This window comes from Alligator sinensis, unplaced genomic scaffold, assembly GCF_000455745.1.
Source record: "Alligator sinensis unplaced genomic scaffold, ASM45574v1 scaffold569_1, whole genome shotgun sequence".
Lineage (NCBI taxonomy): Eukaryota > Metazoa > Chordata > Crocodylia > Alligatoridae > Alligator > Alligator sinensis.
Genome location: NW_005841914.1, coordinates 3,062,711 through 3,074,924, shown reverse-complemented (window position 1 = coordinate 3,074,924; position 12,214 = coordinate 3,062,711). Strand labels below are relative to the sequence as shown.

The 12,214-nt window shown below is 44.2% G+C and overlaps 1 protein-coding gene across 1 annotated transcript; it reads right to left on the bottom strand.

The window, feature by feature from the left end:
• Positions 1-1,108: 1,108 nt before the first annotated feature.
• On the bottom strand, positions 1,109-9,375 carry LOC102377163 (arylacetamide deacetylase-like 4). The gene is made up of 4 exons (XM_006018849.1): positions 9,220-9,375; positions 6,529-6,745; positions 4,993-5,056; positions 1,109-1,883 (listed from the first exon to the last, which is right to left on the bottom strand). The coding sequence occupies exons 1-4, from the start codon at positions 9,373-9,375 to the stop codon at positions 1,109-1,111; spliced, it is 1,212 nt and encodes a 403-aa protein (XP_006018911.1).
• Positions 9,376-12,214: the final 2,839 nt, after the last annotated feature.

Below are 12,214 nucleotides of genomic sequence, written 5' to 3'. Positions count from 1 at the left end.
GTGCACATGTTAACAGTGACACTTTACTGCAGAGCTAATTAGTCTACTCCACAGTAAAGCGCACATGTAGATGTGCCCAGTCACACTGTTTATATTTCCTGGTGCACGTTTTTTAAAATTTATCTTGAAAGCCCAAGGGGCATTTTTACACATGCCCGGGGGAGTTGGCCGGGGGGGGGGGCTTTAATTAGAGTAGATCTGAGAGCATCTCTAATTAAAGCACCCACAGCATCTCATGTATCAGCATCCTCATGCTTCAAAATGACCAAGGGGGCACTTTATCTAAAGCTTGTCAAATGAGCTTTAGTTAAAGTTCCTCCACCACCATTTTGAAGCGCAGGGACACCGATACACAAGACGCGGAGGCTGCTGGAGGCGCGCCAATTTAGCATGCTCCAGCAGACTCAATCGAGGCTGCTCCAATGTGCTGTAATTGCAGCATGTTGGAGCAACCTTCCTGCATGTCTACAGGCACCATTAATATCGAGCTCCTCGTTAAATGTTGGTTGCATTTTTTTACCTTATAATTTGTGCTGTTCTGCTCCTCCCAATTCTGTCTCCCTTCTCCTTCCACCATCTCTCCTCTGCCTGTATCCCCATATCTCTTCAGTTCTCTAGGTCCCTGCAGCCTTCACTTAGATTCAAACTCAATCAAATTTAGGCCCTTCTGGAACCGGCACTAGATCCAGCTCTCCCAAATTCATTGTTCCACTTATCCTGCAGATTCATCCTCCTACAGCCTCAGACTTAGCCCCAGTGCCATTTACCAAGCCCCGTCTTTTCTCCCTAGCATTCACTGCACTGCACCAGTCTCTTTCTGGAAGGCCAAGTGTTTCATGGGTATAACTAACAGTCATAAGAAGCTGAGTACCAGGATGTGGGTATCTGTGAATCTGCAGGTCATCCTACCACATCACCTACAAGCAGCAAGAAACAGAAGTCACCAACTCAAGCACCTGGAACAACATGCAAGAGGGGAGCTCCAATGATGGACGTGACCAAATCTTTGACAGCAGAGAGTATCTTGACATTTCTGTGATGGCTGAAAGGAGTGACTTTGGACAGATAATGCCATGCTTCCAGCTCTGAAGAAAAAGGTGGGGGTTTTTTACAAAGTTTTTATAAAGTTGACTGTCCTGTCTATTCCTCTACATCCAGCCTTAAATGATAAAATCCCATAGTCGACTGCAAAAAGCACACCGTGGAAGCCATCGCTGAGGTGGCACCAGGTCACTCGAACACCATTGTCCTCCAGTCGTTTCTTGTACAGCAGCCCATCATCCCTGAGCACGTCGTACTCGCAGGTCAAAATGAAAGAGTCGGGGAGTTGACGAATAATGGCATCTTCTGCTAAAAGTGGGGAAAAGGTTGCCCCAATAAATGACTGGGCCAGGGTGTACACCTCTTCTTTACATGGAGCCAGTTGAGGTGATTTGTAGCCTCTTGTCTTAAATTCCTTAGGGAGATTGTCTGGGCTCAGCCATTTACTGTATTTCTGTCTTAGACTTTCAGGAATATGAGCACCTCTCAGGAGATCATCTATCAGTGATAGGTCCAGATTCAAATACTTGAAACCAAAGTCAAGAGTCCTACTCTTTAATAAGACTGGAGCATCCTCGTTCTGCTGATATGAAGGCAAATTAAAGTCCGCAGCCTGGAGAAATGGGTAGATCAGGATCTGTCCCCGCAACTTGGGGAGGTCCGTTCTGTTCACCAGGGCCTGGCAAACAGTAGCAGCAATTGTGCCTCCACTGCTGTCTCCACAGACAATAACACGAGCGGGGTCCACCCCATAGTCTTCTGCCGTCCTCATAAAGTGGATGGTAGCAGCGAGACAGTCGTCAAACTGGGCTGGAAATGGGTGCTCAGGAGCTAAGCGATACCTAAAATACCAGAGAAAGAATTTAAATTACCTTGTATCTGACTGATAGGAAAAGTCAAATATATCTATTTATTTTTTATTCTAATTTTGCATTATGGTTCAGGCAATGGCTGACATGGCTTATTTTTCCTGAATGCTTCAGGGTATGAACCAGTAACCGGCCTCCTGGCTGTAATCCCGGAGTCAAACTTTTTATAGCTCCTCCAGTAAATATTCAACAATAGGATTTTAGAAAGTAAGCGTCTGAAAATGTTAAAGCTATCCCGTTGTCTTCTGGGTCACGAAAGATTTGTAAAGGGAGAAGCTTGGAAGTGTTGCTTAACCTCCTGCCCGTGTCATCTGGTCTGTGAGACCCCCCATAGATATTTGGTGGTGGAAATGCAGTGTCAGCATTAATTGCAGTGGACCGTGGACCGACCCTGGATACTAACCCCATCCTGAATCCAGCCCACAGACTGACCCCACTGGTGGGATCCTGCTGCAGACCGGCTCCATGCCACTCATCCAGTCCATGGGGCCTGAAGGTTGAGCACCACTGCTCTATGGCAGGTATTAGCTTAGTTCTACCAGTCCTGAATTGAAGGAGCAACCAATGCAATTTTTTTGTATATATAATTCAAAGAGCACAACATTTTTTCCCCAGGTCATTTGTCTCTCCACACCTAATGAGGATAAATAAAACCCTTAATCCAGAAATATGAAAGATGGGGTTGGACAAACCACGATTATTCACTTATATAGCTAGCTCTTAAAAGTCAGAGGACTAAAATATGCACAGATGTGTACTTTTGTGGGGTTTTTTACCAGTTTACGATGCCATTTGGATTAGCCAAAGGTTTCAGGATAAAAAAAAAAAAAATCATTATTAATTCCATTTGGCCTTCCAAGTGCAGACAGCCAAGCCTTCTTCTGGCCACCTCTTCCTATCAGCCAGCCAGCTGGCCTCAGCCTAGCAGGACTAAAGCTATATAGTTAAAATGGGATGCATGCTGCTGAGCTACAGTTTGGGCCACACTGTTTTCCACATTCATTGCCTGAACTACGTTTCTCCAGAAACTCCTGGTATCCAACACAGGGTCATGTAGCTGGACTTCTGCAATGAAGACTATCTACGGGTAAATGGGTCATACATGTACATTAGCACCCCGTTGGTGGATAGAGTACACCGGTAGGTGACCTTGTGATACTAAAGAATGATGTTCCCAAATCCATAGCAAAATTCTTGAGTCTGATAAGGCCAATAAAACATCTTTGGGCTGCTCTTTTGTATTTGCTCTTAACTGGAGCTGGGCAACACTTTTCAGATGAAATATCTTTTTCACAAGAAGCAGTGATTCAGGTCTAAAAAACCTGTCATTTTTTCCCCCATGTGCACTGATTTTAGTTCATAGTTTTGGAGAGGAGAATTTGAAAAGTCAAACATTTTGATTCAATTTTTTTTTTCTTATCAAACCATTCGATTTTTTTAAACTCAAAATTACTGGTGGGTTAGATATTTCTTCCATTTTATTTCAAAATCCTTTTAACTCAGTGAAACGTTTCATTTTGAGGCAAGGAAAAGGTTCTTGTTCTGTCAAAAATGAAGTGTTTTAATTTTCAGCTCCCCAAGCAATTTTAAAGTATCTTCCTTTTGGGTGGAACCAAAACAAACTTTTCTCTTGCCCCCCGTCTCCTACCCCCTAAATTTTCTGGACTACAAGTGAAATAAAAAATTAATTATTACAACAGCCATGCTGTGACAGAGGTCACCATGGCATAAAAAAAGTATTTTGGACGTGCTAAGATCAATTAAAATTTTAAATAATTTAAAATGATTGGGTATGGCTTTGAAAGGGGACTTATCCGCAGAACAGCTATGGTGTCTTTCTACAAATTTCAGAGAGGTCAATTCAAGCCTCGTAAAAAGGCTGCCCCCTCAATTAACCCAGTTGTTAACGGGTACGCAGCCATTTAGACTCAGGAGTCCAAGATGTCATGCTGGATTTTGTACCCTTGGCTATAGGCAGTGTTGGGCTTTAACCAGGCTAGCTTAATCGGCCACTGGGATCGAGAGGACCTGTGACAGGTTTTGAAAACAGCCTCTGTTGAACTCTTAATAATGAGTGCAAATCTATAGAGAGAATGATGCTCTTTGAACATGTAGATAAGAAAGGTCTGTTATTTGATAAGAGGGGATGTGATGTCTTCTTATACCCGAGGGGCAAATGTAAAGGGGATAGTGATAGAGTCTTCTCTGTGACTGCAGGGGACAGGACAGGACAGGAAGTAATGGTTGTCAACTGCAACAGATTGTACACGTGGTACTTGCACTCAGTGCACACACATGCAAGTGCCAAAAACGGTATTTAGAAGACCATTAACCAGCCACTTGAATGACCAAAGGCAAATGAAATTGCACTCTAGGAGATCCTTCGGCAGAGCTGTTCCCTGCCCGCAGCACTTCTGGCTTGTGATCCAAAAGTCACGCTGTATTTCCCAATGTGCTGGCCAACCACCGTTTTAAGTGTTGACCTGGCTGTGTCACCCTGCAGGGAGTAAGACCTTGTCTCCTGCAGTGAAGAGGTCACACAGCCAAAACCTGCTAAAAGGATGCTTTTTTAATTGTTTCAAGTCCTTTTTCTACTATAAGTCCATTCTTTTAGGCTCTAAACCAGACATCTTCTTGGTCTACTCCAAGTTGCTCAACAAGACAGCAAAGCATAGAGAGCAAGGAATCAGTGGGCACATCTACACGAGATGCTTACTGCGCATTAGTCTAGTAATACCATGTAGTAGTGTAGCGGTTATTAACTGTGCTAATAGCTTACTGCCCAGTGTTATTAGGCTAATGCACAGTAAGTGTCACTAAAAAACTGCACTGGAGCTACTGCGCAGTAACTCTACTTACTGCACATTCACTTAGTACCTCTTATTAGAGGTACTAAAGTAAATGCACAGTAACTAAGGTGCATTAATGAACGTGTAGACATGCCTAGTATGTCTCTTTTGCTAATCCACTTTCTCCTTTCAAGAACCAGTTGCTGAGTTGGGGTGCACAGCAGATGCTCAAGCCCACACGTGACATGTAATAAATGGTTCCCAGGTACTGCAGATAGAGCGAGATCACTTACTCAACGCTTGCAACCACTGAGTCACTGTTTCTGCAGATATAGCGGCATACTCTCTCATAGGCATCTGCAAAATAAAGTGCTTAAATGAGCTGCATTAATGAAATATTTTGTCCAACTTGGGGTGCCTTAAAGGACTGGGTTTTCAGCCAGCAAGTGCCAGGCACCTTGTGAAATCAGGCGACCAGAATTACGATTTATTTTAAAAAGCATTGTTCCTTCTCTGCCTGGGAAAGGAAATTGAAAGAATTTAAGACAAACCCTGTCATTATACAAGATGAAGGAAGAGAAGCATTTTGAATGATAAACTCAAAGCTTTTTTTTTCTTTTCTATTTTAATCAAAAAATGAGAGAGACTGCTCAGGATAATGGGAAATCTCTTAAAGAGATTCCTCCATGGAGGGAAATTTTCAAGGGTAAAGGAACTCAGGCACAGCTTCTAACCAGGGATTATATTTGCTAGGCTGCAAACAACTATTACCTTTGTGCCGCTATAAAATATTTATAGTGGTACAAACCCCAAGCTAACAGATGTCTCTGCCCTTTGTTGCACCACATATACCCAAAGTTGAGGTCATTACAATTTGTGGTAATAGTCTTAGCCAATATCTGTTAATGTATGGTGGGTAATCACCAGCAGCCCTGGGCTGCCCATGCTCTCCGCTACCCCAGGCAGGCAGTCCCAAAGCAGTTCCTACCTCTATGCGTGTTGATGTACCCATAGTGATTCCCGGGACATGCGTTTCATGCTGCTGTACCCCAGATCAGGGAACAGCCTGTAAGTGGGGAGGAGAGAACCTCTATGGGCTCCCCTTCATGTGCTTCCAGGTATGCACCCTGAAAATCAAGTTGCCATGCCCAGGTTGGGACATGGCACCAGGGGTCATTGTCCTGCAGGATTAGGCCTCTGTTTTTGTTCATCAATCAGATCAGCTGTGCTGAAACACATCCCAGCAAGGCTTATGCCACAACAAAAATGCCATCTGTTTTTAGCACAAGAGATGTGGCATGGACCCAACAAAAATGCCACAACAAAAGTGACATCCATTTTTAGCCCAAGAGATGTGGCATGATCAAAGCCTGAATTTCTCTCTCTAGTATCCAGAATAAGAGGGGATTCATTAGATTAGTAAATTAGTAAGACACAAATGACCAAGGGGTGGAAATCGTTGAACAGTACAGATTGCCATTCAAGAAAATACTCAGCTGCATGACACTGCTTAAGTGTAAGTAGAAGTAGATAGGTAGACTCGTCCTATGCTGTGCCTGAAAGCTTGCAAAGAACAATTTTTCCAACTATTTAGTTGGTCTAATAAAAGAGACCACATTTACCCAAAAAGAACATTTTCTTCCAACACAGCTATAACCAACAGCAATAGAAGTAGATTACTTTTATATTAAAGAAGTTGGTTATACCAATCATTTTTTTTTAATTCCCGTTCATGGTAGCATTTGAGAAAACCCATGTCCTAAAAAGAACTCCACAGTAATTTTTGTAGTTTTTAGTTTCTAGTTTTGTATAATTCCAGAATTTCTTACTAATGCTTCCAAACCGGCCAACTCCTCCATGGCAATAAACGATTCCTCTCCGCAGGCCGGCAGACGGCACTTTAGGCTGGTAGATCCTCACGGTTAAATTGTTGAACATCACATTTTTAATGAAAAGCTTGTTAGTCTTCTGTGGTGGTATACCATCCACTAAAAATCGCAGGACATCATGCTCATAGCAGAGGCCTGCTTTGTCCAAAACTTTTGCCTGTTTGTAAAAAAATATATAAACCAGACTTAATATGCAGATCCTAGGCAGTTTGTTACAACAACATACTGAAGGGTGAATCTCTCATTGCAATCAACTTTATCACACAAGCACTTAACATGACACTTCTCTGTTCTTTCTCTAAATTCACTGCAATTCTAAACTCAGCAATTCTGCCATTTTTAAACCAGTCTATATGTACTAAATTTCTGTTCTGTTAAGGGTCCAGATCTGTTTCTGATTACTTATACCGGTAAAAGTGTAATTTCTGTAGCTAGCCTGTAAGCTTTGAACTGTTTAAGCAATGGAAGTCCCACCTACATGCACATTGTTCCATGTCACGCGTACATATATTGGGCAATGGGGGTGGCTCAGATCTGAAGGGAACGGAAAGAGATAAAGGCCATGCTCAATTTAGGATTATAGGTAAAGGAGATGGGCCTGTGCCAAGATGTATGGGCCTGGGGCACGTATTTTATGCTTTGTGAGGGGTCCCTGAGAGCTGACCTGGCCTGGCTTTGTAAAACTCCTCATCCAGAAGTCACTCATACAGCCATCTGCTTTGGTACGCAGCCCGCTTTGCGCTCACACACCTGCCTAAACCACCCTGTACAACAGTGGGCAGAGAGAGCCAGTAGTGAAACCATTTCATCAGCTCCCTGGCATTTATAGCTAGTCCCATCCCTGAAACATTTAGCCATTTTCCATCTTCTGCTGTAAAGATCAAGGTGGATCTCTTCTGTTCCTTATGTTCTGTCTTTTCTCCCTGCTCATAAATTAGCTCTTAGGTCAAACACTCATGCTTAGTTTTTTTCAATTTGTTACATTAGCACTGACTAATGTATAATTATGTCCACTGAGAGGGACAAATAGTTCAATATCTCTTTCATCAAATATTTAGCTGTTTACCAAAATGGATGTTCCCACATTCAGGGAGTATTTTTGAAAGGTGCTCTTTGTTATATAAGTGTTGTAAAGATGATCTTGAAAATATGAACACAGACTAGCTGCTGTAGCTAGCCCAACTGGGCTGAGTTTATCAGGCTGGGGTTGGGAACTTAGTCCGGCTGGGCTGACTTCCTTTCCCCAGTGCGATGGTTGTTCTGAGGTTGGGAATTCAGCCCAGCTGCACTGAGTTGCCTTCCCCAGGCCGATGGTAGGGCTCGGGAAGGAAACTGAGTGATCCGGCTCAGTTCCTTCTCCAGCCCGATTCCAGAGCTGGGGAGGGGAACCGTGCCGGGGCTCAGTATCCCTTCCCCTGCACTGTGATCAGCTTCACACCCCAGCCGCAGGAGGCGGGAAGAGCCAGGGCTGCACTCCCTGCCTGGCTAAGCCTGGAGCTGCTGGGCACGCAGCCCTGGTTGTCCCGTCTCCCACCACCTGGCTGCTTCAAAACTCAAAACATTTTGAAAGTTTTGAAACATTTCAACTATCCTCATTTTGTTTCAAGACTGTTTTGAAGCCCTTCATTTTGTTTCAGTTTTGCTGTTTCGAGCTCAAAATGAATTGAAACAGTGTCAAAACAAAACAGCCAGTGAAATTTTGCACAACCCTACAAGAAAACACATGTAGCAGCAGCCTTTCAAAAATGGAACAGAAGTGGGAGTGAAGTGGCTGGAAAAGAGAGCAGAGATCAGTACGCTGCCATTATCTAGATCAGCAGTTCTCAACTTTTTCAGATTCAAGGCACCCCTCAGAAAACACCGGATCCCAGTCTCCACTTGTTTTTTGACTGTAACCAAAAAATTGGGCATTTCTTCTGTTGCAAAGAACTCAGAAGGACCACAATAGATCAGAGTGACACTGTGGATTCCTCTTTGAAAGCTTCAGTTTATCTTGTGAGTCATCTGGCCACTCAGCTTTCTTAATTAGTCTCTGTATTGTTTAGCATCCAACTTGAGGACTCTGTCCTGGTACTCAAAGACCAGAATGTGCTTGGCCCTGGTTATCCAAGACATTGCTTCATCCTGCAAACATGATCCTACCTGAGGGCAGCAGCTTCAAGAAAGCAGTAAAACTCCATTCAGTGCAGAGGAAGGTCCTCAGTGCAGGGGACAGCTTCACCAAAGCTGGACCCAACCACAGAACAATTTTTTTCAAGATGCCAGAAGGGCTGAAGAACGCACCCCATTCACAAGGCGGTCACACACGTTCTTTCTCCAACTTGCTTTTCCCTCAATACTTCCATTACACACAGCAGCAAGCAACAAAACCTTTCACAAAAACAACCACAAAAGGCAGCTTATTTCGCTTGCAGCCTGGGAAGGCATCTGGGTACCAAAGTACCTATGCACTTTACAGCTACAGTCACCACTTATTTTCTTCCCCTGTTAGAGCGAATCTAGCTGACAGGGATATTTTTGTGATTTTTTTTTTGCAGTATATTTCAACATCAGCTTCTACAAAATCCCAGCCGCTTGCACCTTTCTCTCAGAAATGAAATCAGGCAACCAATTCCAACAAAACACACTTACCAGACCAAGTCCGAAATTCAGGAAGTGGTGTAAAAGAAAAAGCTTTATGCGCTCTTCAAGTCCTTGAGGGATCTCTGCCTTGGGGTGTTCATAATGCAATATGAACGCCAACAAAAACTTAATAGGATAAAAAAAGATATCTCTGATGAGCCCCATGTCCCTGTGCTAAGGGAGGAACCACTCAATCCTAGCTGTTATGGCTCCAGAAGTGTCTCCCTAGGTAAAGTTACAGAATGTAAAGCTTCCTTCCTACCTCTTCTCATTCACCACCTAGGAATGCTAGTAAGTACATGTAGTCATGTGACAAAGTACAAAACATGACAGTTGGTCTTCATTAGAAATGGGAGTGGCTTCTCAAAGCAATTATTAATATTTGTGTCCATCTATAGTTTGTTGTCAGCTATCAAAACCCGTATGTGTGCTGTAGGAAGGCGCATCTCACCGTAATTGTTCATTGCATTGGTATGGCTGAGGCACGTAACTTGCTCAACCAGTGGCTCCCAACGAAGTAGAATGGCATTGGTTACCACCCTGTCACACTAAAAAGATTGTATATTAGGGCTGTGCGAAATTCTGCTGGCTGTTTTGTTTCGGCACTGCTTCGACTATTTCGAACTCGAAACAGCGAAGTTGAAATGCAATGAATGGCTTCAAAACAGCCTCGAAACAAAACGAGGCTAGTTGAAATGTTTCAAAACTTTCAAAATGTTTCAAGTTTCAAAACAGCCAGCAGCCAGGTGGTGGGAGACAGGGGAGAACCAGGGCTGTGTGCCCAGCAGCTCCAGGCTCAGCCAGGCAGGGAGCGCAGCCCTGGCTCTCCCCACCTCCTGCAGCTGGGGTGGGAAACCGATCACAGCACAGGGGAAGGGAACTGAGCCCCGGCACTGCAACAGGACTGGAGAAGGAAACTGAGCCAGATTACTCAGTTTCCCTCTCCAGCCCTATGATCGGGGTGAGGAAGGCAACTCAGCCCACCTGGGCTGAATTCCCAACCCCAGCATGACCATTGCACTGGGGATGGGAACTGAGCAATTGGGCTCAGTTCCCTTCCCCAGTCCCAGGTGGCAGCACCGGCTTCCCTTCTTCATCTGGCAGGCAGATCAGGGGCCCGCAGCCCCGGGAGGACTGGCACAGCCCCAGCAACCCCCCCAGGGTTGGGCCCTGATCTGCCTGCCAGATGAGAGAGGCTGTTTCGAGCTTCCCCATTATAGCGAATGGGCGAAATGTTGAAACAGTCTCACTGTTTCGACGAAGCAAAGCAGAACAGCTGTTTCAACTCAAAATACTATTCGAAACAAAATGCTGTTTCATCAAAACGTCGCCTCTAGTCAAAACGGAACGGTGCCATTTTGCACAGCCCTATTGTATATTGGCCTGAATCCAGCAGACCAGAGGTATACCATCTCTCCCCTTTGCGTTATCAGGGTTTCCAATATTTTACTTCACTCATTCTGCATTTCTGTTCTTCTCCCCAACTCCCAAGAGTAATATTTTTGGGGGGGGGGTTTTAAGTCATTGGCACTGGTGCTATGGGAAGACAAAGGGATGTTACAGCTCCTTCTGTCTTGAAAATAGTCAGGTTTGTGTGCAAATCCGCTCCCTTGGCAGGGATTTTTTTTCTTTAATTTACATTCAGGGCTATTTATTCTAGTCTTCTGTACAAAGGGGACCCTAGGTTCATTTCCTAAGGGTGAATGAGATGCCTTTAAAGAAGGGAAGCTCATGACTGGTGCACCCACAATGTCACACCTAGGCAATCAAAGTAAAGCTTAACAGTTTCACCATCTTCTCTGTCCAGAGGTGCATTTCACCCAGAGGAATTTAGTGATAGTCGGCACAATTCACTGATCATGTAAAAAAAAAAAGCAGAAGGAGTCCGATGCCAGGAAACACCTTCTGCTGTGATTTTCTGGTCCCAAATCCCCAACCAAGCATAGACTTGCTCTTTAATAGGAATCTTTCCGTTGCTGGCCCCTGCAGCTGACACCTGAGCCAAGCTGCTCAGGCAGCCCTCAAGGGTACTGACAGACATGCAGGTCCCCTGCTGTAACTTGTGGAGAGCCACCAGTTCCCTGTGATGACTTTTTCACAATCTAACACTTTAATTAGAGACCGTGCTTTGGGAGATAGTGAAGAATTATATATTCAATAATGAATTATGTATTGCCTTGCATAGTTATGATTAAAACTGATGTAATCCCGGGGCACAGCTCAGCTCATCACTGAAATAACCTGAAGTAAGATAGGAATTGTGATTTCTGAACCCCCTCCCATCAGGAACAGCATCCCTGGAAAAACAATAGAAAGAGTGCGATAGAGATTGCATCTCCAGCACAGCACAGTCCTCACCACCTTGAGGAAGCTTTTGACTTTAGTCCATCATATATAGAAGCAGCAGCAACATCTCCAAAGTGGTTGTGTTAGCCAGGGGGCTAATGGACTTCTGTAGTTTGTCTTGTAATTGTTTTTCTGTTAGTATTTGCCTAGAATTCAAGTCCAAATCCTATTTCTGGGAAGTTGTTCATAGCTGTTTGTTTGCTGGATGGACAAACAACGCTCCCTCTCTGGTGGAGGTATGTAGAATAGAGGGAGTGATGGACTGTAGCACCAAAAATTGCTGTAAACTGTTTGTAAATGAAATCGTCCCACCCCTGGCCAGAGATCTCTTATATTTGGGACTGTAACAGAGGCATAATAGTGTTGCTTTGTGCCCTGCGCAGCAGAGGCTCACGGGGCAGTGGGAAGAGCAGTGTGGCTGGCCAGCAGCTGCAGTAGGTGTTATTTCTGCCCTGAAAGTGGGCACCTAGGGCTGTTGCCCTGGTCACCCCCTCCCCTTAGTTATATTACTGGTCTGTAATAAATAAAATGTTACATTGGCGAGAGGAACATTTGATGTTGAAGTCTCAAATAGAGGGTAATAGCTCCAGTTCTGTAAATGTGACAGGTGCTGAGGATTGTCAAGTCTGCAAGTTAAACCTATAAGACTTGACTTATA